Source organism: Kogia breviceps, chromosome 1 (genome assembly GCF_026419965.1).
Source record: "Kogia breviceps isolate mKogBre1 chromosome 1, mKogBre1 haplotype 1, whole genome shotgun sequence".
NCBI classification, from domain to species: domain Eukaryota; kingdom Metazoa; phylum Chordata; class Mammalia; order Artiodactyla; family Physeteridae; genus Kogia; species Kogia breviceps.
The window spans coordinates 50353689-50381638 of NC_081310.1; the positions used below are offsets into that span (position 1 = coordinate 50353689).

Sequence of the window (27950 nt, forward strand, 5' to 3'; positions counted from 1 at the left end):
GAAAACAGGAGTGGACATTTCCTGGTGTTTATGGGAATGGTTAAAAAATAATTTCAGAAATTAGAGCACTTGTTATTTGCAGGTTTGCCTATCATGTGGCTCTGATGCCTGAAAAGTAGCCAGAAAGAAAAGAAAGTACTGTGCCATGATGAGGCTGCCTCAGTTCCTTGTGGCTTTGGACTTTGCCCTCTGTAGGAATTCTATTTCTGGTCAGAGTTGCCATATGATCTAAACTTCACCTAAATACCGGTAATGTGGCATCAGTACACATGCAGATTCTTGCAAATCCAATGCGTTTCCAACACCCCGCCCCCCATCCCCTGCATTTAAAAATACTGGCCAGACCAAAAGTGTAATATTCTTTTGGAAACAGAATTTGGTAAGCCAGGTGGATTTCATTTGGCAACTAAAGGGTGTAAATATGTGTTTAGATTCAGAGGTTCCCCTAGACAGCAGTTACAATATGTTGACTAGAGTAAGCTAAAGGTTTTAACATTGGGCATTTAAAAATTCTACGTTTAAGCAGCAATAAAGTTATGACAAGCAGACAAAAGCCATCAAACCCTCAGTGAAATCCTCAACTCCTTTCTCATTCTGCTCATGGAGGCATGTAAAGCACATTCTGAGTGAAAGATGCAGCATTTACATTTTCATGTTTAATTTCCTGGCTATTTATCGGCTAAAGCAGCTCTAGTAAGCTAAATTTCACTTCTAATTTTTCCTCGTAGCTGCTAAGTCAGAGGGAGGAAGAGGTGTCCAGCAGCTCATTCTTGGAGTTTGCTGCTTATATAAAATTTAGAGGTGAAAGAGCCATGGATCATGTTGTGCCATGAATCTCTCAAGTCATTGAAAAACATGCCATCTGACCACAACTGCCTGAAAATGAAGATTTTCCCTGTAAAATCATTCTTTTCTTACAGTGAGGGAGACAAAAGAGGGCAGTGATGAAACAGAAGTACTAGCTTGTGTGTGTCTACAAGACTGTGGGTCTGCTTACACTGGGTAGAATTCTTTTCTCTGAGCTGACATCAACTTGTATATAGGAACATTCAGCAGATTCCAACTAGTGACAGTTTGCTGCTGACTGGCTACAGGAAGAATAACAATTATTGGCTGTGCGTTTTTCACTGGTCAGTGGCTCTTGTGCCAGACTCCCGTCTTGGCTCATCTTCCTCAATCAGGTGAAACCAGGGACAGGATTAAGTACCCTGAAACTCAGAAAGGCTTTCTCTACACTGTTGAAGCTTAGCAATTTAGAGCGCCAAACGAGAACAATGACAGAGCTATTTGCTATTATTGGTCGTGGAACATGGAAGCAGTTGTTCCCTTAACTCAAGGCCAGTTAGCACAGGGCTGGTATGGCATATGGCATATTGTTATATTTACTGCCCTGCTGCCTGTCTGCATTTCTGCTGTGTGTACTTTGCCTCATGTAGATCCTTTCTTATTTTCTCTTTTCTTGTACCCTCCCGCACCATCAGAAGTTTGGAAAAATAAGATAAGGGGCACATTGAAAACTGAAAGGCAATCTGAAATCTACCTTGACACATCTGCAAAGCTCCCAAATTCCTGGCCCTGCCTAAACAGACTGCCAGCCATTCTGGACTGTGGCAGGATGCAGATGTTTGTGTAAAGTAGACTCAAGTTTGCTATACCCAAGAAGGAAACCACCAGGCTAATTTTACTTCCACTTGAACCGGAATGAAACCAAGACCTGAAGAAGGAAAACCTTTGACATTAACCATTGATTCACTTCAGTGAATTACTATGTTACAACCAGAATCACTGTGGCATTTGAATGATTTTGATGAAATTATCTAATTGTGGGGCTCAGATTAAATTGGACGCTTTTTTTTAGTGAGCAGCTTGTGGCCAAATTCCCATTTTCATTACAATATGTTAAGCATCGTGACAACTCATGTTAAACCTGCAACAAATTATTAATTACATGTGGGATTTCTATAACTAATTTTGTTACATAGTAGCCTCATGAGACGCCTTAAATATTAAGAATCAGAAAGAACGCCTCAAAGTTGTTTCTATTCTCAGCAATTATACTTTGTAGAAATCCTTGCTTGACTTTTAAATCCAGTTGCTAAATATAAAAACTGTTCCCTGAAAAATCAGAACACCTAATCATATTTTTATTTGTTTGTTCTTTAAAGGAGAAGGATGTCGAGGAAAATAGAAAGCTCATGGCTGAAATCAGAAATCACAAGATGAATTCATCACTTGTCCAAAGACACTCAGCTGCTAAAAGAAGTCGTACTTTTAGAGGGCTGTTGAGGAGGAAGTAAGTCAGGGTGTTTCCAGTACATGACTGCTGGGGAGTCAGAGAGGCTAGTCCCACAAGTCGCTTAACTGTCCGTGAACCCTGAGCCCACAACTTCAAGGCTCGGCAGCTTCGTCCTTCATGGCACCAAACCTTGATATGAGGGATGCAAAGACACACTCATAAGAATCATGGGTTTGCTCTTACTCAAAATTCGGGGCACTGGCTGAAAAACAAAACAGGGAGACCTTATCCCTAGGTGAAAGGGATTCTGTGTTAACTGTCAATTAAATCAACATATATAATACGTAAAAGAGATATGGTACAGAAGAGCATCAGGGTCAGACATTTAAAACCAGATTAAACTAAATTATAAAGAGAACCCAGTGGCTTTTACCTCTGTAAAGAAAAGAACATGAGTGCATGGATTGTCTCTTCATGTAGAGAAACTGATGTACCTTTTGCCATGGTTGGTTGAGTAGTAAATTACTGAGAATGTGGGGCTGTGATGAGATTCTCAAAGTGTGCATGTAAAGTCAGGGAAACTTTATAAGTCATGGAAGGAGCGTAAGTGGAAGGCCCTGGGATAAAATCTTGATGCTATTCCAGGGCTGTCTCTGCAGTGCAGGGACCCCAGTTTCACCATAGGCCTCACCAGAGACTCTTTCTGTGGAGCATTTCTTGGTTTCCATGCTGTGTTTCTGTCAAGTGAATGAGCTGAAGTAAAAGCTAAGTCCTTTCCTCTGATGCACTTTTGTCATCTTTAAAAGACACCATCAGACTTGGTGACAGGGATGGTTAAAAGAAAGGACTTCTATTTTTCAAAATAAAAATTTTTTTTAATAGAAGACTGGATGATGAGGTAAATGAAGTTTGCTTTTCCTTGGATAGAGACCCTTCCTCCCACCCTTATCCCCTTTTGACCGTTGCAAAATAGCCTAGTCCAAGGAAAGGGGAGAAGACAAATGAGCGAAATAATGCCAGAGTCGGCTGTTGCCAGGAAAAACACACTCTGATTCAGTTAATTTGTTCTGTTAATGTCAAAGGCTGTGATTCCCAATTAGCTAATTTTAAGAAGCTATAACCGAAAATAGCTACATCAGCCCTAAAGTTAGTGTTTGGTGAAGATTATGATCTTCAACTAAGAGAATAGGGCCCCTAAAGAGGTACTGATGTCTGTTTAAGATCATGTTGCTCAACAAGGACACGACTGGCTGGGATTTTCCAACTGGGTTTCAGCCGCTTCAGAGAAGTTGATAGAGGTGAGAGGGGAGGGGGCACACCAAACATTCTGGCAACAGAAAATGTTCCACAAATCAGATTTGCGTACAGTTAACTTTCTAATGGCAGAAGCATCCATGCCGGTGAGCCTCTTTGGGATAGAGATGCTCCCCTAGTTCAGGAGGAGTCAATTAAAACAGGCATGTAGTTTGCAATATTTCTAGCCCTCACTGAAAGTCTCTGTGCACATAAACCAGAGCAGCTTGAGCAGCTGAGAAAAACTGGGCCAAAAAACCAGCCTCTCTCCTTCCTTTTCCTTTACATTGGAATGGAAAGATATAATAATAATCTTTTTTTTTTTTTAAAAAAAAGCAGAACACTCATGGTTTCTGTACAATTGCAGGTGCTTTCATTACATCTGAATAGGGTTACGATAAATCTATGCTCTTAAAAGTGAAGATCACAACTTGCTAATGAAATCACAAATTATCCAGAAGAAAACTATGCACAGGCACATGCTGAGTGGAAGAATCTTTTGCCTCTAAAAGTTCAGTTTTTGCCTTTGTAATATTAAAGCCCAACAGGGAGCCAGCAGGACACTGCTTGTGCTGTCTCGTCACGTTATGAGTTTCTGGTTTCAGATAAAAGGGGAGAAAGGGCCTTTAAGAAAGCAAAAAACTGGAGAAAAAATTAAACTTCCTTCTCGGAAACCTAAGGGTTGTTTTTCTGGAGATGATGGATAATGGCATTTCGAGTTATTTTAGTTTTTAATAGAGAAAATGGAGGCAAGTCATGGAGGGAAAAGAGAGTATATAAATAAATAGAACAAGGTGAAGTTTCAACAAGAGCTTCCCTCAACTTTTTCTTTCTTTCTTTCTATCTTTGTCTCTCTTTCCTTTTCTCTCTTTCTTTTTTTGAAATCTTAAACCCCATTTCTGGCTTGCATTTGGTAGGATTCCTGCCCTGGCTTTTATTAAAAACAGACTTTACGTGGTCAGAATTCTCCATCTAAAGCTAAACTTTAATAGGCATAAGGATCCTAACAAAGTCTTTCTTGCTGTCTCTCAGGTGACCCCCCCCCCATCCCCCCAAGGATTTCTCTCCCAGTGCACTGAACTGGCGCTGAAACTGGAAGGCTCAGCAAAAACCACCAATTTTCCTCTTTTACTCTGAACCCTCATTTCTGTTTTACTTCTGAGACTCTTTGCAAGGCCAGATCAAGTTAAGTCCGGCTCTAACCTGAGAATACTCCAGAAATTTTGAATAACACACTGTTGTCCTATAAATTCCCTAAAGCAGGTGCCTGAAACCTGGCAGTTTCCCTTCTCCAGCAGAGGCTCCAGAGCCCGACTCCTGCTGGCTACCTTGTGTGTGTGTGAGCTGGGAAATACCAAGGGCGACTCCACCTGGCTTAACAAATCAATTTAGCATTCAACAGTTATCTCTGAAGGGTATTGGCAAGCCAGCTTATCTGAAACCGAGAGGTAAAGCAGCCAAGCGAGCAGGCAAAGACATGCACTTTCATTCTTGAAGACAGGTGCCACCAGGTTGCTCTAGTTCCTTCTTATAGCTAAACAGACAAAATAGTCGACTTTAAGGCTCCTGTATGGGACTCCCGTCTTCCCACGCTCAACACCCCCCAACTCTGCCCCGCCAATGGCCTCCACACCTTCTTGGCACAACTGCAGACCCTTTCCCTGTCAGTTTTAAGTTTCCTAAACCAATAATTTAATCTTGTGTGTGGTGAGGCTCAATGCTGATCTTTACGCTTGTTTACATGGAAGGGACAGTCTTTTGAATACTGCAGTGCAGGTTCTCCAGGGGAGGGTTCTCAAGGCTTCTCAACCCTAACCCTAACCTCTCCCGCCATCCCACCGCACCCCCCGCCTCTCTCCCCGCCCCCAGTGGCAATGTCTGGAGACATTCTTAGTGGTCACAACTGGGGGAGTGCAGTCGACATCCACTAGGTAGATGCCAGGATGCTGCTGAACATCCTAAAACACATAGCACAATGTCCACAACAAAAATGTCTGTAGTGCTGAGGTGGAGAAACCCCGACATGGTTAGGAGACTGCTTGGGATTAAAGCCCAGCTCGATTCGGGCCTGGCTGAGCAGCCTTGGGCAAGTTGCTTAACCTCTGTGCCTCGTCTGTAAAATGGATAATAACCTATCTCATGGGGTTGTTGTGAGCATTAAACAAAAATGTACCTGCAAAGCTCTTAGGACAGTGCTTAGCATACACTGAGAGCTCAATAAATACTAGCTGTTGTTACTATTATTACCAGAAATTCAGCTCAGTTCCAAATAAATTATGAGCCAAACCTATTGAGGTTAGAAAAAAAAATACATAGGTTTGAGAGTACATATATCCTCTTTGATGGGGACCAAAATCATGATGGCAGTAACAACCACAGTGCTTTACAGTTTGTGAGACTCTTTCAAATACCATGTCTCATATGATTCGGGCCACATCCTTGTTATATCTTTATTTCATAGATGAGGAACTCCTGGCTCAGTTAAATGAGTGGCCCAAGGCCTGTGGCAAACCAGGTCTTCTGATTCCACATCTCTTTCTATTCCTTCTACACTTCCCTTTGTTTAGTGGGTTAAGATGCCCCTTCTTCTCTTCACTTCACCCAACAGCCTGAAGATCAAAATACATGTAAGTACTGAAATCAGAGGGTGAGGTGACTCAGGCTTCATGGGTGGGCAGAACTCATTTCTCTTTTGATGGTACCTACATAGTAAGGTTTTCCTTCATGGAGTATACAAATATTTTAATCCTCTGAATTGAACTTCTAAAAAACTAACTTTCTGTATGGGCTACTTTCTTTCATTTTTAAATTTCTGATATGAGGGAAAAAACCCTAATTCCCTCTATTTTCAAAATCTCTAATTAGTATATTGATCATAAATGTATAAAGGTTAGAATATAGCTTCAACTATATGTATACATATTTCAAGTTCTACTTATTTATTAGCTATTCTGTTTCAGTGTTAAGCCTGACAATCTACTTACAAATGCCAAATGTATTATTCAAATGTACAATGTTTTATCTTATATATGATCAGTGACTGCACACAGCAATTATATGTCTGTGTTAAAATTTCTATGCATAGCTTTTGAAAAAACAATCACAGATTAACCAGCCAGATTTTTACTCAGCCTACATTAAAGTTAATCATATTGGGTTTAAGGGTCAAAGTTCAGAGGGCAGATGGATAATATTCCTTGAAGTCAGTGGTTTGCTAGAACTCCTGGTAATAGAGAAGGCCAGGCCTTAGCTGGTGATGCTCTTGTAACCTAGGGAGCACACAGCTTGCAGCAACCCAGCCACGGCTCTTTCATTTCAAAGGTCTCCGTCAAATTCTACAAACAGCTGCCAAAACGTCATTCACCGGGACCCAGGTTTCTTTGGTCCCATTTAGTTTGTGCCAGTTGAGAAAGGAGAGGTTTAGGCCATATACTGGGTTCTAAATGGTGTCACAGGCTCAGCAATCTTCCCATGATCCCCCTCCCGGAGGGAAAGCTGAAAAACGTGTATGACAGTATCTTTACCATTTTCTTTTCCAAATCAATTTTGTCTGTCAGGCTATGAGAAGAGAACCGACGAGCATGGCCCTGCTTTCGGCCTCGCGCAGAACACTCACCTTGGGACGCTCGGAGGGGCCCTGGTGGGCCGAGACGGAACCTGCGGAGGCGCCCCGAACGAGTCGCTGCTGTTGGGGAAAGGAGGCAACGGGCCAGGCCGGAAGGGCACTGGAGGCGCCGCCGAGTGGGGTCCCGGGGAGGGGATGGCGGGTGCGGGCCCGCGGCCGGAGGTGGGCCGCGGTAGGGGCGTGCTCAGCGTCGGCCTCCGCTGGGTTGTGGGGCTTGGAGGCGGGGACCTGGGGGCAGAGACCGACAGCAGTTTGCCCATCCTCCTCTCCCTTGGAATTCATCCTTAAAAAATATTTGATAACTGACTGCTTTTAAAAAGTATTTTCTGACTAACTCAGACACGCGTTAGGGATGTTAAACGGTATAGAAGGGTAAATAGTGAAAACGTTTCCCTCCCCTCCCCCTTTGCTCTGTGGAGGCAACCAATATCTTTTCCTGGGTATCCTTTTTAACTATATTCTACAATATCTTCCCTCTCTCCCTCTCCCTCTCTCTCTCTCTCTCTCTCTCTCTCTCTCTCTCTCTCTCTCTCTATATATATATATATATATATATATATATATATACATACATACATACATTGCTTTTTTTGTACACAGCGTTCTACAACTTAACATTTTTTTAACGCTTCATATTAACTAGCCTGTGTTTTCATTTCACTACTTAAAGAACTTACTCTTTTTAATGGCTGTATAATGTTCCAATGTAAGGATATATTGTGCTTGATTTTTTTTAAGTGTAAAGGTTTTTTTAAAATTATGTATAATACAAAGTTAAGTCAATAAATTTTTAAGGAATTTCACATGTTCTGATTCTTTCCACTGCAAAGTTCCTCCAAACTCATAATCTTCAAGATAAAACAGCCCTTTCAAAAAGAAGTTATCATGTGAGTCAGCCCACAATTCTTTTAGTTAGGCTTCTTTGATCTCCAATGAAATATGGACACACTTCAAAATTCCCCACCTGTAATCTTTGGGATCCAATTTCCTCAAGCGATTTACTTTAGGACCATGTTTAGGGTCAGGAGATGGATCTGCCTGGTTCTGAATTTGACACCCTCTAAAAATGTATTAGGTTCAAATCATATTCACTCCTAAGCCATCACACCCTAGAACAGTACAGATCATTGGGATATGCCAATACCTAAGATAAAAAGTTTGTTAGGTTTTTCATAGTTTACTTGGCAGCTCTGTCTTGTAGTTCTTTCCCACAGATCTAACAGGTAGTTCTAGGAGTAAAGGAAACCACACAGTTAATCTATGAGGCGTTTCCAATGATTTTGTGCTTGATTTTGAAAGCGGTTGGCATCATCTGACCTTCTCTCTCATTCCTGGACTTAAATATCTTTTCTCCTCTTTTTTCTTTAGGTTCATACTGGTTTAGGGACACACATTCAGAAAATGACACTGGACAAGCTGGGAGGCCTCCGGTGATGTGGAGCCATCTTCCTACCTGCGGGAATGCTGGATCCAGGAGTCGTCCACCGGCGGCGGTGCGGGCGTGAACGTCGTGGCTGTGTTGATGTCGCCGATGACCACGAGGGCTTCTTTAAGGGCTTGGTACATTCGAAGCATCTCATCCCGGCGCTGAGCCTGTTCCGCAGATTCCTCCATCAGAGTATTTTGGTCCTCTGAAGAATATAACTGTGCTAGGAGCTCAGAATTTATGAAATCTTTAACCTGCCAGGTCACCACAGAAAAGGAAAAAATGGGAATGAATGAGTGATTGAATGATAAACTGGTTCAGAGCCTGTGGACAAAGGTCACAAAAGTCCACTCTGGGAAAAGGGATGCATCGTGCATCTATTTACGCTTATTTTCTTCATTATCCTCCCAATGCTAACAACAGTTTTCCTCTCTGTTTTATGGCTGTTGACAGTAAAGAAAAACATAGATTAGTTGAAAAGAGGGCCAAACCTCACCATCGCCAGAACAGGGCCTGTTGACTGTACAAGCATTTCTGCAATGTTGTCTGAGGCTGCTTGGCTTATATATAGACCAAGGGAAGGTACCAGGAGGTAAGCAGTGGTATTTTCAACAGGAAACAATGACACACAGAAACCTATGTAATAACACAAGTTATTCCTTCCATGGGATTCCCAGCCCTTTACCTAGTGGTTTTACCAAAACCACTGGAATACTATTAAGACCCCAGGTTTCAGTGTTGTCTCAAAAGTGGAATTAGCACCAATAAGTATTTATTAAATACAGAATTGTATACAATTATGCAAGTTGATTCACAAAAAAAAGTGATATATTCTCTGCTTTCTAGAGCTTAACAGTGATGAGGACTGACATAAGGTTCCATAGTTAACAGATATATGAAAACAAACTAAAATATGAACAATTCGTATGAGTCTTAGGGGAGGGGCATTTTGTGGCAGGATGAGAATGGAGAGGGTGCATATGTTGTGCAGCCCTGAGGGAGAGAGAACCAATCATTATATTTCATCAAGTCTAAGACACCACTGATTTTAAGACACACCAGTCTTTTATGTGCCACTAAGAAAGAAAAAACACCATCAACTAAACTACAACAGAATGACAAGATGTCATTGAGTGTAACATGCATCTTCATGTTAGAAATGTTAAATGTGAAAAAAAGTGAATGTGAGAATCAGTGAAATCCAATATGCCTTCACAAGTTATCTGATTTAAATTCTCACTGCATACTTATGAAATGTACATTATTATCCCAATTTTACAGATGAAGGAAGAATGGACTTGAGAGTTTAAGTAACTTGACCAAAGTCACACAATATTAAGTTGAACCCCAGATCTTCTGACTTGAAGTCCAGTGCTCTTTTCATTAACCCCCCTGCCTCACTCTGAGTGCTTAGAAAAGATAATTTATGTTTAAGCATCATTATTTTAGTGTGGTGCACAAGTATGCTAATTAACTTAAGCCTAGAAAAATAAAGCAACTTGGATTTTTCAGTTTCTCTGTTAAATGAGAAAGCTAGTGCTTATGTAGAGTCAATGGCTCTAAGAAAGGCCAAAGTCCAGTATATTTAATTGTTACTAATTCAAGCAGACAGCAGAACACCTGTCAGATGCTCAAAATTCCTGGGTTGTAGTTACATTTGTAACTCAGAGATGACAAGACTCTAAAACACATAGCTTCACTATTTTTTAAAGGTATCAAACCATGTAGATAATTCTACTAATCAGAAAATTCAGCTAAATCACAGCTTTGTTGTGGTGAAATAAAAAGTGTTCTCTGCACAGAGTCTGTAAACCAGGAGTGATTTAAATGTGGAAGCAATCTAATACGCAAGACGTATTTGGGCAGCTGTCTGATGGAAGGGAAGGTTTATGTGTGATAGCTGTGGAAGGTAAATGTGGCCAGATAACCCTGGGCCAGATGTCAAGGCCTTGAATGTCAAGGAAAAGTGTTTGAACTTTATCCACTTGGCAATGGGAAGCCATGGAAGGCTTTTAAAACAAGTAAGTGAAATAATAAAAGAGAGTTTTAGGAAAATCAATCTGGCTGTGATTGGAAAATAATTTGCAAGTGTGGCAGTAGAGATAAAGAAATCTGTCAGAAGGCCATTGCAGATCATTTATGAGATGATAAGGGTTTAATTTAGTAAGTGGCATAGAAAATATGGACAGATATAAATGACATTATAAAGGAAAAACCAACAGGACTTGGTGCTGTTTGGATGTGAAGGGCAACAAAGAAAAGAACAAAGCCACCTCAAGCATTGAGGTTTGGGTGAGGGGAAGTCAAGGAAACTCAGATTTAGAGAAGATAGTAAATTTGGCTTAAGAAATATTTCATTCCCCTCCTTGAAGATTTATTTACTGCCAAACACACTTGCAGGTACCCAAGGAGTCATGCACGCTTGCACAAATCTTCCACTGTGAGGTGTGTGTATCCACTTGGAGAGATGATGCAACTCCAAACTCAAAACCAGACAAGTTTCCTGGCATTGACCATCAGTTGGGTTAAGCTCTTTTGAAGCTTTACATCTTCCTGGAGTATCACTTAGAATATATTAAACACAATTTAAAAGAAGATCCTTCCAAGAATAGATTTAAAGCAGATCTGAATTAAGAAGCAACTGTCAAACAAACCACGAAATAAAATAGTAAGAGCCTGCTTCAGCATTTTGATCAAAGATCTGCCTTGAATCAACTCTTCCACATCAAAATGTTACACACTAAAACTGTAACATAGATGGATAATTGGATAGTTGCCTACTATCCAACAGATTTGGCAATGTTCTGAAATAATATGAATAATTTTAGCATGAGAGAAAATGGCAATATAGCACAGTGGTTAAGGGCATATTCTTTGGAATCAGACAGCTCTGAATTTGAGTCCTAGCTCTAACACTTGTTGTTCTTGGACAAATAACTTAACCTCTCTGAGTTTCAGATTCCTGATCTGTAAAATGAGGTTAAAGGTAGGAGCTGCCTCAAGAGCTGGTAGAAGGAAAAAAAAAAAAAAAAAAGAGTTGGTACAAGGATTCAGTGAAAGAGTGACTATAAATTGCCTAGCATGATGCTTAGCATTTAGTCAGTGCTCCATCAACAAAAGCTATTCTTTTTACAGTATATAGTCTAACTCGGCATTAGGTATGAAGAGGTAGGAAGTTAGTGCAACAGTGCTGGCATCAAGTGACATAGTTCAACATAAAGCATAAGTTAACATTTTATTTTGCACTTAAGAAAACTTCTAGAAAGACTCTTCTCCTCCTGCTAGACTCACTTTCTAATGCTACAACTGGAACAAAGGTGGGGGACTTCGGGGAGTTTCCAGACACTTAAGGGACTTTCTGAGCAGTTTGTATGTCAATGGTACAAATATTTAAACCAAGGATTCTGCACAATTGGAGGGCAAGTGGATCCCTTTTACATGATAGCATTTAGAAAATAACTCACAGAACATGACATAAACTAATTATACTTGGATGTGAGATTTGAAATAATATTTATGCCTTTAATTATAACACCTTATAACCTATACATCTTTGTGTGGTTCACCAAAAAATTCTCACACACAAAACCTCATTCCAGTTCAAACTCTACAGGCTAGATAAACAGGCATTACTGCATCATGTCGTTCTGCTCAGTGTAAAGGAATGTGAGGTCATTAAAAACGTTCCACATGTTTTCCTCTCTTTCTTACTTTAACCCTTCTCTAGCAACCTGCAGTATTTTTGGATCTTTAACTTTCTTTGTCTTTATTACTACAATCATTTTAAAGCCTTCACAAATAGAAGAGGCATTTATAGAGTTTTCATACAATTCAGTTTACTAAGGAGACCATTTCCTTAAAATCTCTTTGTTTTGAGACAGGAGGAACTACAGAATGGTACAGTGATAACTCTCATTCACATGAATACGCACATAAAAAGTTACTTGAGAAGTTTAATTTTGTTTAGTTTTAGAGAGGGACTTGGGTAGAATTTTGTGATTCTTTGAGATCTCACAATTCTCTCATTTCCGCTTAAGGCTGCTTTATGTTTCCAAGGGATTTCATTTTGCTAAAGACCAACGAAGTTTTCCTTCTTTAAAAAAAAAACAAAACTAACATCCTTTGACTCACAAAAGGTCGAGAAAAGAAGATAGACACACAAAAAAGTATGTACTGCATGATCCCAAAGTTCAAGGACAGTTAGAACTCATCTACAGTGTAAGAAAGCAGGAGTGTTACCCTTGGTGGGGAGTGCTAGGGGAGGGGGAAGCAAGAGTGGGGCTTCTGGGTCCTAGTCAGGATCTGTTTCTTGAGCAGGATGCAGAATTCTTGACCTGTGGAAACAAATCAGTGCTCTGGCATTTAAGATGTAGTTTTCCCTCAAATAATGAACATTTAAAATAACACTCTACTTCACACACATTAAAGTTACAGTAAGTTTTGAAACTAGGGCACATGTTACTAATTTTCCACCAAAGCATCAATGGCCAAGGAGAGTGAACATGGACCTCCAGGGTCCAGGGTCACAGGCTCCAATTGTGAAATGCCTCTAGGTTTCATGTTTGGTTCTTAAAATGTTTCATAAAGAACTTTACATTCTATTTTGTATTAGCTGGGTTTGTTTGAATATGAGGAACAATGTTTTAAATTACTTACTAGTTAAGATACAAAACATTGTTTTTCATATTCAAACAAACCCTAATTAAATTTTCAAGTAAAATGAACCCTCTGGGCCAGTCACTTAAACCTCTTGGGGCCTCAATTTCTTCATTTAGAAACTGGACAAAATCATGAGTACCCAGCAGGTGGCTATTCTGTTCAAACACAGAATTGTGTGCCACTTTTTGAATAAAACTGGATCCACTTTCTTGATTCTCTGATGGAGAACTTCTGGTGGTGTGAGCTACAGAGAAGAGGCCATCAAAATATGCTTGCTGTGGGGCATTATATGTGTGTTTTCTTTAATGTACAGAACAAAACTCTGTTTCTTTGCCTGTAGCCTGTCTAGAACAACCGCCTGTCGTAAACTTGCTATTTCTTTGTGCTGCTGTTACCTGGTATGTTTAAGCAATGAAACAGCTGCTGCATTTCAATAGACAAAGGCTTACAGTATGTCTGAGGGGAGGCATTTATTGCTGGCTTTAAATTTCTTAAACAATTCCATATGGAGACTTGAGTGGCAGAACGCTTAATGTAAACTTTCAAAGGAAACTGCCCACCAAATTCTGAACTTTATGAAAGTTGGCTGAAACATATTCTTTTTCAGAAGGCAGAGTAGTCACTCCCATTTCAAAGAGGAAAGGCCACAGCACCACTTTCAATAGAGATAGTCAACAAATAGAGGACCCTGTTTTAGGCATTTATTGGTTCTGGAGGAACAGCTAGCTTTCTCACCCACAACCATTTATAGAAACAGCAGGGTTAAGTGGATGGAACTCAGAATAAGGAGTCAAAGTATTTGTTTTCTTGTTGTGATTCTATGATTAATTCTCTCACTTGAAGATCTCTTCACTTTAAATAAAAAAAAATTGTCAACACATATGCATGACACAGTGCTGGGTGTTCACTGTGTTTCTGTTCCTTGTACTCAACAGGAATGAACAAATTCTTCTGGAATGAACAAAAAGGGCTCCGACACTCTGTACAATAAAATGCCATGAGAATATGAGTACATTTTAAAAAAGGGATTTGTATTTTTACATATACATAATTACATATATAAATTTAAAATATATATTATATGTACAATACTATATACTCTTACGTATATAGTAAAAAAGTGGATAAAATAATACCCAAAGAAAAGCAGTTATCCTAGATGTGTAAAACTATTTTCTGGTAGATATGAAAAGTTAAATTCAAACAAAGATAACCATAACTTCATAAGAATCCAGCATTACATAATGTTTTTGCTTTCTCCTTATTCCTATTAATCTCTACTTCAAGGTTTGACCTTGGAGATCAGATCTTAATTGAAGTCTTCTTTCTCATGACTCTTATGTGAGGTCTCCCTGGAGACAATTAGCAGAACTTTACTTCCATGGATAATACCCTGTAGGTGGGGCTTTTGCCATTTCATGAAGTAAGTGAGCACACCAGTGAGGAGTGAGGGCAATTACCCTCACGTTCGTGTGTGTGTGTGTGTGTGTGTGTGTGTGTGTGTGTGTGTGTGTGTGTGTGTGTGTGTGTGTGTGTGTGTGTGTCTTGAGAAGGTGAAAGTAGGTTAGATCTGCAACAGGTTTTTTTTTCCTTTTAACTAATTTATGTCAAGCCACTCCTCACAGCTATAGACAGGAAGTGCTATTTCCTGTGCTGATGATTTAATATAGTGCAGAGCAGAGCAGCGTTTGAACTGACGGCAGCACTAATGACTCTCAGTAAAACAGTGAAAAGATAAATGATACTTAATCAGGAAAATGTTTAAATAAGCAAGTGCCTGGATTCCACGGCAAAACAACCTGAACTCATTTAAGTGAAGTTAAGAGGGTAATTTAAAAAACAGACTATTTGCTTAGTACTTTATATTTTTCAAAATGGCATATAGTCCCACTTATGATGTTCTCTGACAACTCTGTGGGGTAGTTCAGGGTTCTTAGTGTAGTTTTAGAAGTGACTGAGTTCAACTCAGAGGGGCCAAATGATTTGCTTCAGGTCACACAGCAGGCCATTGACCAAGCTTAAGTATATAATTTATAGTTTCCAATATATTTGCAATACATTGCTTACCTGCTGCTGATGCTTCAAAGCATCCCACTCACCTTGTTTGAATAAATGAAATGTGTACAAAAATAGAGTGAGTTAAAAACAAGATTGCTCCCGTGACTGTTTGGGGCTTGTTAAAGTGAAGAAGCTCATAGATCGTGAACAACAAATGGATTGTCATACTTAGAATTTTGAAAGGAATCTTTATATATGGATAATGGCTATTTACAATTCTTAAGTAGGCAGCCATATTAGTTTCTTATAATTATACTTTTCATTGTACTTCCACATATACTATCTTGTGGAACAAATCCCTAAGCCAAGTACTTTTTCTATGATTCATATTTCACATATGGAGGAAATAGATAGAAAGAAGTTAAGGATTTGTCTTAGGTTAACAGAGTCTGTAGCACAGCCAAGCATAGAATCCAGTTTTCTCCTAAATTCTAGTGTGGGGCTCTTTTCAGTACTTTACCATCTAATTTTTATTTGTTACAAGCAAATGCTCATAATATATCATTGATTTAAATAAGAAGGTGTCCTTAGAAGATAACTAGGAATAAAATCGTTGCTGTCTCACTTTTCAAGAGTCAGAAAAGCCTGATATAAAACACCTCATTATAGCCTATCTTACCTAAAAGATAAGTTCTCAAACAAATTGTGATGTTATTTATACTTTAACAACGTAGCTACCAAAAGGACCAAACCAGACCATGTAATTTAAGTATCATTTTCTGACTGCTATAAAAATAACCATGAAAAGGGAGAGATTCTATGCGATATAGATCAACTGATGGCTAGTCTATCAGGCACTTTGAGATCCGTGGCTCTATCATCTTTACCTTAGAAAAGAAAAGGTTAACTGACTTTGTAGCCAAGCGGACAGGGCAAAAAGCCCTTTCCCAGGTTAAAATAGCATTCCATAGTTTTTAGAAGGTGAAAATAATCATATTACAATATTCAGTATGTGTGTGTATGCAGAAGAGAATAAATATCTTTTGCCTTTAATCTCAAAGTCTAGGAGCCAGGGTATCTAGTTTTATTGCTGGCTTTGCAAGTAATTTATACCCTGACTAGAGTATTTTTGCTCTGCTTTTTTGTAAGCAAATTCACACCCTTCTAGAGGAGACAGCCAATAGGGAATACCACTGTACTGTATCTAGAAGTTTTATGTTTTCTTTCTTAAGCTCTCTTCCACTCGTCAGTCACTTACCACTTGTAATGGAAAATGATAAGCCTAGGTGATAGGTATTTCGACCATCCATAAAATATCACAAAGAAGATGAAGAGAATGTGAGCAATTTCCACACCGGGATGGGTTAGAGGTTAAAATGAGACAGTTTATAATCACTTACATTGTTGATCATAAGATGCATTATCGTTTTTGGAATTAGGTCTCGGATACATTTGTTGATAATAGACATGTAGGAGTCTACGAGGTTGCGAATGGTCTCCACTTGCCTCTCCAACTGTGGGTCCATGGAAAAGTTTTCTGCTTGGCCATTCTCATCATTTTCAGTCTAACAGAAAGGAAAGCCAAACATGGATTATTTCACATTTATACAGAAGAGGAAAATACCAGACATTATCAGACGAAAGGCTTCTGTTTACTGAATTTGGAGTTGTACTACGAGATGGTAACATCTTTATCTTATCAAACAGCCATTAATTCTGAAAAGAGATCAGAACCATGCAGTTATTATTCTACCTTTAGCCTGCCACAATTGAGGAAAAGCAAGTATTGTAATTCTGAATGAATGTTTAGATGGATGACCAGATAAACAGTGCACCTAACAACATACCTCCAGAGAACAATCTAATCTTAAGCCATTTGCAAGCTGGCCAAAGAACAGAATCCAAACATATGATGCAGATGTACACTTCTGGGAGGCGTCTCCAGGGATCCTATAGATTAGAAATAACCTTGGTGTTGTTCTGGAACTCCTAGGTCTGCTCTGGAATGGATCAGCACTTGGATCAGTCCAGATTTAAAACAAAATCTCCTAGGCCTGGCCTGGAGCCAAAATAAGAGATATAGGGGATGATTCATTTTTCCATGCTCTTGCTGGAATTTGTTATATAAATTCATGCTTCTGTCATCACTACTAAAGGCTGGCTCAACTGTGAAAAACTTACAACTTTAACTTCTAACTTGTTATTCTTTGAATAAAACAGAACACATCCATACACAAAGCATTTATTTCTGCAACATGAGAGAAGCATCTGTTTTCTATACTATGTGACTTGAGTTAATTAATTTTGGCTTATCCACCAGAGGCTGGGCTGGAATGGCATCTTCATCATTAAGGACTGACCTATTGGCTTGGCATTGAAATCAATTTAGAACAAATGGTCTCCATTTCAAGTCAGGTTGAACCATCTAAGCCCCAGAACATGACACAAATATTGTTAGTGGTCTGGCCACTTTCTAGCTTTGGAAAGATTTAATTATGAATGCAAAAAATAAAAGGGGAAAATAATTTATTGCTTCCAATGTGGACATGAAGTACTTTTCTTTGGAAATGCATATACTTTGATCTGCCGGGTTTTTAATCATCCAATCAGTTCTCGGCAAAGCACTGTGCTGAATCGCTTAAAGAGACCTATAAATAAGCGTTAACTTTCGATCAACATGCATGTGTGAAAGGCATATTTGTAGGCCACAAAATTCAACAGTAACAAAGGTAGAAGTTAGTTCTAAACATTTATAAAGGCTTCTGTTACTCTTCTAACACCTTAAAAATATTAAAATAATATGTGCTCACTCTAAAACACAATGGTCACTTTCCAATCCTGAGAGTCTGGCCCCATACTTCAGGGTGACAATTGGAGGACATTTCTTTTTTTTTTTCTTTAAACATCTTTATTAGAGTATAATTGCTTTACAATGGTGTGTTAGTTTCTGTTTTATAACAAAGTGAATCAGCTATACTTATACATATATCCCTGTATCTCCCCCCTCGCGCGTCTCCCTCCCACCCTCCTTATCCCACCCCTCTAGGTGGTCACAGAGCACCAAGCTGATCTCCCTGTGCTATGTGGCTGCTTCCCACTAGCTATCTATTTTACATTTGGTAGTGTGTATATGTCCATGCCATTCTCTCACTTCACCCCAGCTTACCCTCCCCCCTCCCCGTATCCTCAAGTCCATTTTCTATGTGTGCATCCTGCCCCTAGGTTCTTCAGAACAATTTTTTTTTTAGATTCCACATATGTGTTCATATATGATACTTGTTTTTCTCTTTCTGACTTACTTCACTCTGTATGACAGACTCTAGGTCCATCCTCCTCACTACATATAACTCAATTTCGTTTCTTTATATGGCTGAGTAATATTCCATAGTATATATGTGCCACATCTTCTTTATCCATTCATCTGTCGATGGACACTTAGGTTACTTCCATGTCCTGGCTGTTGTAAATAGAGCTGCAATGAACACTGTGGTTCATGACTCTTTTTGAATTATGGTTCTCTCAGGGTATATGCCCAGTAGTGGGATTGCTGGGTCATATGGTAGTTCTATTTTTAGTTTTTTAAGGAACCTCCATACTGTTCTCCATAGTGGCTGTATCAATTTACATTCCCACCAACAGTGCAAGAGTGTTCCCTTTTCTCCACACCCTCTCCAGCATTTATTGTTTGTAGATTTTTTGAGGATGGCCATTCTGACTGGTGTGAGGTGATACCTCATTGTAGTTTTGATTTGCATTTCTCTAATGATTAGTTGATGTTCAGCATTCTTTCATGTGTTTGTTGGCAATCTGTATATCTTCTTTGGAGAAATGTCTATTTAGGTCTTCTGCTCATTTTTGGATTGAGTTGTTTGTTTCCTTGATATTGAGCTGCATGAGCTGCTTGTAAATTTTGGAGATTAATCCTTTGTCAGTTGCTTCATTTGCAAATATTTTCTCCCATTCTGAGGGTTGTCTTTTGGTCTTGTTTATGGTTTCCTTCGCTGTGCAAAAGCATTTAAGTTTCATTAGGTCCCATTTGTTTATCTTTGTTTTTATTTCCATTTCTCTAGGAGATGGGTCAAAAAGGATCTTGCTGTGATTTATGTCAGAGTGTTCTGCCTATGTTTTCCTCTAAGAGTTTTATAGTGTCTAGCCTTACATTTAGGTCTTTAATCCATTTTGAGTTTATTTTTGTGTATGGTATTAGGGAGTGTTCTAATTTAATTCTTTTACATGTAGCTGTCCAGTTTTCCCAGCACCACCTACTGAAGAGGCTGTCTTTTCTCCATAGTATATTCTTACCTCCTTTATCAAAAACAAGGTGACCATATGTGCGTGGGTTTATCTCTGGACATTCTATCCTGCTCCACTGATCTATATTTCTGTTTTTGTGCCAGTACCATACTGTGGAGGACATTTCTGAGGTATATTACTGCTACTACAGCAAGAGAGAGGATTGGAAGATTCAAAAATGATAGTTGTTTCCCTATACCATTTCTTTTTAAATGGTCTTTGATCCCTGAAAGAATTAAATCAGGTAGTTCCTTATTTTTATTATTAATTTGTAATATAAGCACAATGGGATCTGGGATAAATAGGTAAAAAGCTAAGGCCATAAAGTGGTAAAGTGATAGAGGGAAGGTCAGCCATGGCAGTGAAAAACCAATTTTTTCCCAAACTTCTTTCCAGGGCATAAAAACCACTGCAGATTGTGTTCCATGCTGAGCCCAAATTCTAAGAATCAGTGGTAACTGTGATGTTGTTTTAAGGGTATTGCATTTGAAAGTAAAAGCTTTAGGTTCAAATTCACGCTTTGTCATGTAGTGGTTGTGTGGCCACACCTCACTTATTTAATGTAACTTAGACTCAGCTTCCCCATCTTTACAACGGGAATACACTTCTCTGGAAAACTTGTGGAAGTTAAATGAGATAATGCATATGAAGTAACCTAGCCAAGGGCCTCGTGGCTGCTCAATAACTTTAGTTTCTTTCTTTCCTTTCTGAATATTCATGGAATGAGTTAGAGAGCCACTTGACTCTCAACACACATTATGGAAATTTAACTTGAAAAATGTGAGCACAAGACATTTTCAATTCCAACCATATAAAAATGGCAAACTGTATTTTTTTATACCACCATGTTTTCTGCAAGCTAGTCCCTTTGCCTGGAATCCCCTCCTCCCATCTGTGAAGATCTTTCATCTTTCAAAACCCAGCTCCACCATCACCTCTTCTAGACAAACTCCTGATGGCCCTCAGACCCTCCACTGCTCCCTGTACTGTACTTCATCTGTATCTTGTACTACTGTTTATTATTTTATCCAGCCTAGTTTTATGCTTCTCCCCTATTAGACTCTGGGGTCTTGTTTCTCTCTCCCTTCTCAGCACTTAGAACAGAGCTTGATGCACCAGAGAAAGAGGAGAAGGAGGAGCTGACACTACAAAAGAGTTTACCTAAATCAAGAAAGCTGCCTCAGTGCATTTCAGGATCTCCAAGAGTACCTACTTGTTACAAAAATTGGAGATGAGAGAAACTGCAAGTTGATGAGTTAGGATCCACTACTACTTGATCATAGTGAGGATGATAAAATGGTGATGAAATTATGTATATAAGTGAGAACACATGACCTACAGCTTTGTGATGAAAACATCTTTTACATAAAGCAATATAAACCTCCATAATGGATAAAGTACAATTCAGTTTGTCTCTCTGATCTGAAACATACTGGGATTTTGCTGTTGTATTTAACAAAAGGGGGTGATGGCATTTCAGCATCAACATACTACTTCTCCCAGGAACATTTATTGAGCACTTACTGTGTTCTAGGTACTGTGATAAGCACTTTACATAGAAGATCCACACCACAACCTTAGGAGGTGGGTACCATTGTTATTGTCAACCTAAGAGCATGCTGAGGCTCTGAGAGCTGAAACGTTTTCAATAAGTGTAAGATGAATATAATGTGAATCCAATTTCTGTTTTTCCTTAGGTATAAAAAAATCAGGAAGTATTATGAAACAGGGGAAAATCTATAATATATCAAGTTAGCTTCACAGATAAAATAATAAATGTAAAAAGAGTTTCTAGGAAAAAGATGTCATTTTAAATACTGGTATTTGTTAAAAAAATAAATGATTGAGCCAAAAGAGAAAACCAGAATAAACAGCATTTATTAAAAGAACCTCTAGGAAAATGAAACACCAGGAAAATTATACCACCATTCTTATTTTCATATAGAAACACTGAATTTCCCCACTTCACACCATTCTTAACATTTAGCGTTGCTTTAATTTCTGCATATAAAAATATGCAAAAGACATTGGCATTCACTTTTTGAAATCAGATACAAATAATAAACAAAGAATTGGAGTGAATGGAGAACACTGAACGGTTTAATTCTCAACATTTACCAAAAAGAAACGTTCCAGAATAACCAGTAAAACAATTAGAAATTCTCTTTAGTTTTTGGAAATACTAGTAGACACTCAGTCACATGAAAATCTTAACTACTCTGATAATACCATGAGTATGATGGGGACTCATAGAGTTTAAAATGCAAATTTAATTTCTTTTCTGCTTTTAGAAAGAAAGAAGGAGTAATTTCCCCTTCCAGTATGTCTAAGATGAATGGGGAAAATGTACATATGTGGAACTTTTAACTGAGTAACTGCAGAGAGCAAATACTCCCTTTTCTCTAACTCCAGTCTTAAGCAAATTCTCTATCATTCTCTTTTCTGTATGAATACTGTGTATGACTATGTATTTTTTTCTTTGTTTAAACTATAGGATTGCAATAGGATTCTTTGCTGTCTTAGCACTGAAGTGACAGCTGTTTATCATTATCCTCATCAAGGGAATGTAAAATAAAAATAGTAATTTGTCTCTGATCTTTGAGGCAAAAAAGAATGGTCTGCAAACATTTAACCTTTTATGTGCAGGTTCATTGATGCTGTTTACAAAATGTGAATAATATTGTGAAAACCAGCTTTCTTCTGAAAAATAACAATGGACAGTCTTCCTATTGTAATTTTTTTCTAAATAGCTTTTGAGAAATCTAATGCAATTTAAACAATCAAAAATAGCAACTTAGCACTATAAATGTAAAATTGTTTATAAAAATTAATATTTGCACAGTATTCAAGAAACGGGCTGCTTTACAAAATTTTAATTTAAAAGCTTTCTCCTAAAGACTTGAAACTTTAACAAGTGAAAGAATGATAGAGCCAAATCAGAAATAATTCCCATGATACCTCAAAGCATCCACTATAGAATCTCTGGGCTTGATCAGAATATCTATTTTTCATATGTTTTGTTTCTGTCTCCTTCCTTTCCTTGAAGCTCTTACTTAATTATGTCGTAGGCTTCTTTGAGGATCATTGAAACCATCTAAATAAGGCTGGTGACTGCAACTCTTTAAAAGTAGAATAATAGAAATCCGAAGTATCCTGGCAATAATATGCACATAAACATACTATTGAGCTAAAGGGGAGTTTGCTGCATCTCTTCTCAGCAGTGGAGAACTTTGGGAGTTAATCTACAGATCTACACAAGTGATTTTTCCAGATAACCAATGCTTGCCCGTTTTAAAGCATCTTATATTATTGTTATACAATTCTCCACTGCCTTTAAAAAAAGGGTAAAAAATATCATTTAACTTTTCTTAGTGAAGCAGGTTGTCATTCTGAAAATACTGTTTCCATGGTGATGCTGCTTTGAATTTTCTAGCCCCACAATATGGAGAATGTTTCACTAAGAACCTTTCCCCACTCCCAGTAGTCATTCACTTCTAATTTGCAGAGGCCAGAAAGGCAGGCAATGAAACTTGTAAAAAAAACAATGGGAGAAACATACTCCAGGAAGCCTTTGAGGATAGTCTAGGCTACAGCCTGGTACTTTGGGGCAGGTATTTCATTATTATTTCAACATAATAAGTTCATATTTATGAACTTATCTGTTCTCTGGAGAATGCTAATACACAGTCTCACTATAGATTATAAAATAGTATGTGATTCAGTGTTGATTGCTTAGTGGAGTTTATAGGTGCTGTAAGAATTCAGAGAAGCAGAAGATCAGGGAGGCTGAGATGGGGAGTTACAATGGTCCCACTCTAATGATTTACTTCACAGCATTCGCTAATAATTGAGAAAGCTAATGCAATTAGATTAAGGGAGAGAGAGATGAGTCAAAAAATAATCCATCTTCATCCTCTCTATTCTATCACAGGTCTTGCTATACCTCCTCTGTTGGCAGACTAAATATAAATTTGGGAAGCCTCCTCTCCACCACTCTCAGTCCTGGTGGTTAGATGGGACCTCACTGATAGGGCCAAGTTCCCCCAAATACCCATCTGGCCTGGCCTCTGCGATGACAGACGGCAACATGACCAAGCAAAGCCAATCACAGCACATTTGTCAGAACTGTTAGGAAGGAGACGTTCCCTTTCAGTTAGGATGAAAACTTTTAAAGATGCAAGCCTGAGGGCTAGACTGCCTCAGAGCGAAGAAGGGTCAAACCTGCCAGTGAATGAAGTCAACAGAGAGAACTGCATAGCTGAGACATGGAGAGGGGCAGATATTTAAAGACATTATTGGAATGTCTGGATCCAGCTGGACAGCTCTATCTACCTCTGGATTATGTAGTTACACCAGTCAGTAAATGGTTTTGTTATTTTTAAAAACTTGAGTACACCTGAATTTAATTTCTGTTACTTATGCCCTAAAGAGTCCAAATGAATAAAAAACTTAGATATTCATGATGTTCTCAGCCTAAAACTTTTTTCTTACACCTCCACCTGTGCATCCTTTACGGTTTAGCACGAAGGTAACACATCTTTGAATGCTGCAGCTAAAACACAACACCCTCTGAACATTCAGTTTAGATTTTTTATCCTTTGTCTTGTATATTTGTTAGGTATGTAAATGTCCATTTCCCTAACCAAAATGAAAGTTTCCTGAAGGCAGGGATCATAATGGTTGATGGCAAATCCACAAGAAAAAGGTGAAAGTTATAGGGCTAAAATGATGCTCAGATAATCCTTAGAGGATACCATTACTACATTGATTCATTCTTGTTACATTACTACATATACTAGTTAATGGGCTATATTTTTCTTTTTTTCTTCACCCAAATGGGTAGACTGACTTCTACCTTATGGAAACATTTCTACATTGAAAGTTATGATGAAAAAAATCTCACTAAATGACAGTAAAATGTCAGATAGTTTTCAAACCGATTTACATTCACTGACTCATTTAATCCTACAGCAACCTTATGAAGTAGATATTATTATTGTTGTTGCTATTGTTGTTATTTGTATTTTACAGATGAGGAGACTGAGAAGCAAACTCACTTGCTTAAAGTCACTTAGATAACAAATGGTAGAGCAGGGATTCCATACAGATATTCCAATTGCAGAATGTATTCTCTTAACTGCTATATAACATTACCTCTTCTCCATTCTTGATTAGGGTGGGGTTGATACTCACCCCACCAACAAAAGTGATCTACAAATACCTTGAAATGAAAGATGTACTTCCAAATGCTACTAGGATGACCAAATATAGTCCTGTGAGAAATGCCTTACAGACGTAAAACAATTCTTCATGATGTTGGTCATGATGAAAGTTCTTCTGTGATTCAGAGTGATTCTTTTGATGCTGCTAATTCTATAACATCACTATCATCACAAATGTTTCATACTCAAGTAACCAAATATTATGATCACAAGAAAAATCTTAGTGGTTTCATTTGTAAGAAGATAATACCTGAAGACTAGGAACAAAAATGACCATATCAAAAGAGTAATCTATGCTTTTGGAATTCTACTTTTCTTATCTAAAATGCATAACTGCAGGGAAATTTCAAGTTATTACATCCATCATACCATTTGTTTAACAGATATTCTTAAAGCTCATTCATTTTAGAATCAGGGTATTAAGGGATTATAAGGTCTATGCAATGAAACATTGGGTCTTGTTATAAAGACTGAAAGATGGACAAAGATGTGAAAGAAAAAATCATAAATATTATAAAACAAAATCTATCATTTCGTTCTTCAGAAATGTTTACATGGATGAGTACTGATGCATCACAGTAAAGTTAATAAAGTCCTAGAGAAAGCAGGGGCAATAAAATTCAATTATTATGAAAGCATTAATTTAGTTCTTCCTTATATTATGAGGTAAATAATCTTAAAAGTTCAATATAAATACAGTATCACTTGCTTTACATGCAAAAACATGTAAAAAACAAACGAAAAAGAATACAATGGATTACAAACACACAATGGTAAAACGCTTTAGGTAGAATCGTTACTTCTTTCAAGAGTGTAGGAAAAAAAACGAAGCCTTTAAAGAAGCAGCTACAGTCAAGGGTTTTAAATTTCTCCAAGGTCCACTGAACACTGTAGTTGATAAAGCTGTCAACCACAGAATTCTACTGCAGAATTCCCAAAGGCTTCAAGATAACTTTTTCATCCATCCCTACGAATAAATTAGTGAATACACCTTGAGGGCCCAACAGCCTTACCAGACGATCCAGGTAAAACATCTAAAAGCTGTTTTAGACAATTTAAATTCATTTCTGTTAATATGAGAGATGAAAGTAAAATCAGAAGAATTTTGCCATGTTGAGATATTGCAAATTTCTTGTTTCCAACGTTCAAAGGTAGAACATTTCTGGTGACAGCACTGGACCACATCTGTCTGGGTCATAAAATAGACAGCACATACATTGGAATTGGAAAGTTACTTCCAAAGTTGCCAAAAACAGAACTTCTGTCTTTGTAGATAGTCGTTCCCAATTAACAAATACTCTAAAATGTAAGGAAGTTTGTCTCAATTTAGGCAAAATTTCAATTTGCATAAAATAGAAATTCATGAAGATGATAAAAATAAAATATACTGTAGATGCTGAAACTACTGATATTGAAAGTAAGATTGATTGGACAAAGAGCTATATACCAGAAGTTATAACCATTGAGTCTGGAGTTTGTCTTTTGTTACTTCTCTCCATCCCTCTTCTGAAACTCTGTGTGTGTGTGTGTGTGTGTGTGTGTGTGTATGTGTGTGTGTTTGTGTGTGTTTTGCCTGCTTACCATCATGGAGGATGGAACATATATTTTTTTAAAAAAACTTACTTTGCTTCACCTTAATACTGATATTTGCTTCAGCTATCAAATTTGGTCTACTTTTCACAGAGAGGTGAAAGTTAAGAGAGACAAGATGACTTAAAGGTCAGCAACTTACGATTTCATTTATAATAAAAATTAAAACTCTTCTAAGGTAAATTTATGAAAAGGTGCAATTACTATTAGAAAAACTCTATAGTATTTTAAAGTTTGTATACATGAGATTGTACTGAGGGCTGTGTTAATAAAATTTGCAAACATGACTTGAAGTATAAGAGAAAAATTGATGTGGTTTCTTAAAAACTTTCTCCCCCTAGACTGTTTTAAAAGTAGTTTAGATGGAACAGGATAGAAAGCCCAGAGATAAACCCACACACATATGGTCACCTTATCTTTGATAAAGGAGGCAAGAATATACAGTGGAGAAAAGACAGCCTCTTCAATAAGTGGTGCTGGGAAAACTGGACAGCTACATGTAAAAGTATGAAATTAGAACACTCCCTAACACCATACACAAAAATAAACTCAAAATGGGTTAAAGACCTAAATGTAAGGCCAGACACTATCAAACAGAGGAAAACACAGGCAGAACACTCTATGACATAAATCACAGCAAGATCCTTTTTGACCCATCTCCTAGAGAAATGGAAATAAAAACAAAAATAAACAAATGGGACCTAATGAAACTTAAAAGCTTTTGCACAGCAAAGGATACCATAAACAAGACCAAAAGACAACCCTCAGAATGGGAGAAAACATTTGCAAATGAAGCAACCGACAAAGGATTAATCGCCAAAATTTATAAGCAACTCATGCAGCTCAATAACAAAAAAACAAACAACCCAATCCAAAAATGAGCAGAAGACCTAAATAGACATTTCTCCAAAGAAGATATACAGATTGCCAACAAACACATGAAAGAATGCTCAACATCATTAATCATTAGAGAAATGCAAAGCAAAACGACAATGAGATATCACCTCACACCAGTCAGAATGGCCATCCTCAAAAAATCTACAAACAATAAATGCTGGAGAGGGTGTGGAGAAAAGGGAACACTCTTGCACTGCTGGTGGGAATGTAAATTGATACAGCCACTATAGAGAACAGTATGAGGGTTCCTTAAAAAACTAAAAATAGAACTACCATATGACCCAGCAATCCCACTACTGGGCATATACCCTGAGAAAACCATAATTCAAAAAGAGTCATGTACCAAAATGTTCACTGCAGCTCTATTTACAATAGCCAGGACATGGAAGCAACCTAAGTGTCCATCAAGAGATGAATGGATAAAGAAGATATGGCACATATATACAATGGAATATTACTCAGCCATAAAAGGAAATGAAACTGAGTTATTTGTAGTGAGGTGGATGGACCTGGAGTCTGCCACACAGAGTGAAGTAAGTCAGAAGGAGAAAAACAAATACTGTATGCTAACACATATATATGGAATCTAAGAAAAAAAAATGTCATGAAGAGCCTAGGGGTAGGACGGGAATAAAACACAGACCTACTAGAGCATGGACTTGAGGATATGGGGAGGGGGAAGGGTAAGCTGTGACGAAGTGAGAGAGGGGC

The 27950-nt window shown here is 38.1% G+C and overlaps 1 protein-coding gene and 1 non-coding gene across 6 annotated transcripts in view; both read right to left on the reverse strand.

The window, feature by feature from the left end:
• The window catches only part of DNM3 (dynamin 3), a 579215-nt gene that overhangs the window by 17656 nt on the left and 533609 nt on the right, over positions 1 to 27950 (reverse strand). For 4 of the 5 annotated variants that reach the window (XM_067031599.1, XM_067031590.1, XM_067031586.1 and 1 more), the window contains 3 exons: positions 16638 to 16802; positions 8608 to 8834; positions 7146 to 7382 (listed from right to left, as the gene is read on the reverse strand). In XM_067031599.1, the coding sequence (XP_066887700.1) occupies positions 7146 to 7382; positions 8608 to 8834; positions 16638 to 16802 (629 nt within the window). Of the gene's footprint in view, positions 1 to 2188; positions 2426 to 7145; positions 7438 to 8607; positions 8835 to 16637; positions 16803 to 27950 lie in introns of those variants that run through there. The other variant, XM_067031609.1, reaches the window with a different exon arrangement.
• LOC131747120 (small nucleolar RNA SNORA18) lies at positions 8343 to 8467 on the reverse strand. The gene has a single exon (XR_009332763.1). It is a non-coding gene; the product is annotated as a small nucleolar RNA SNORA18 (small nucleolar RNA).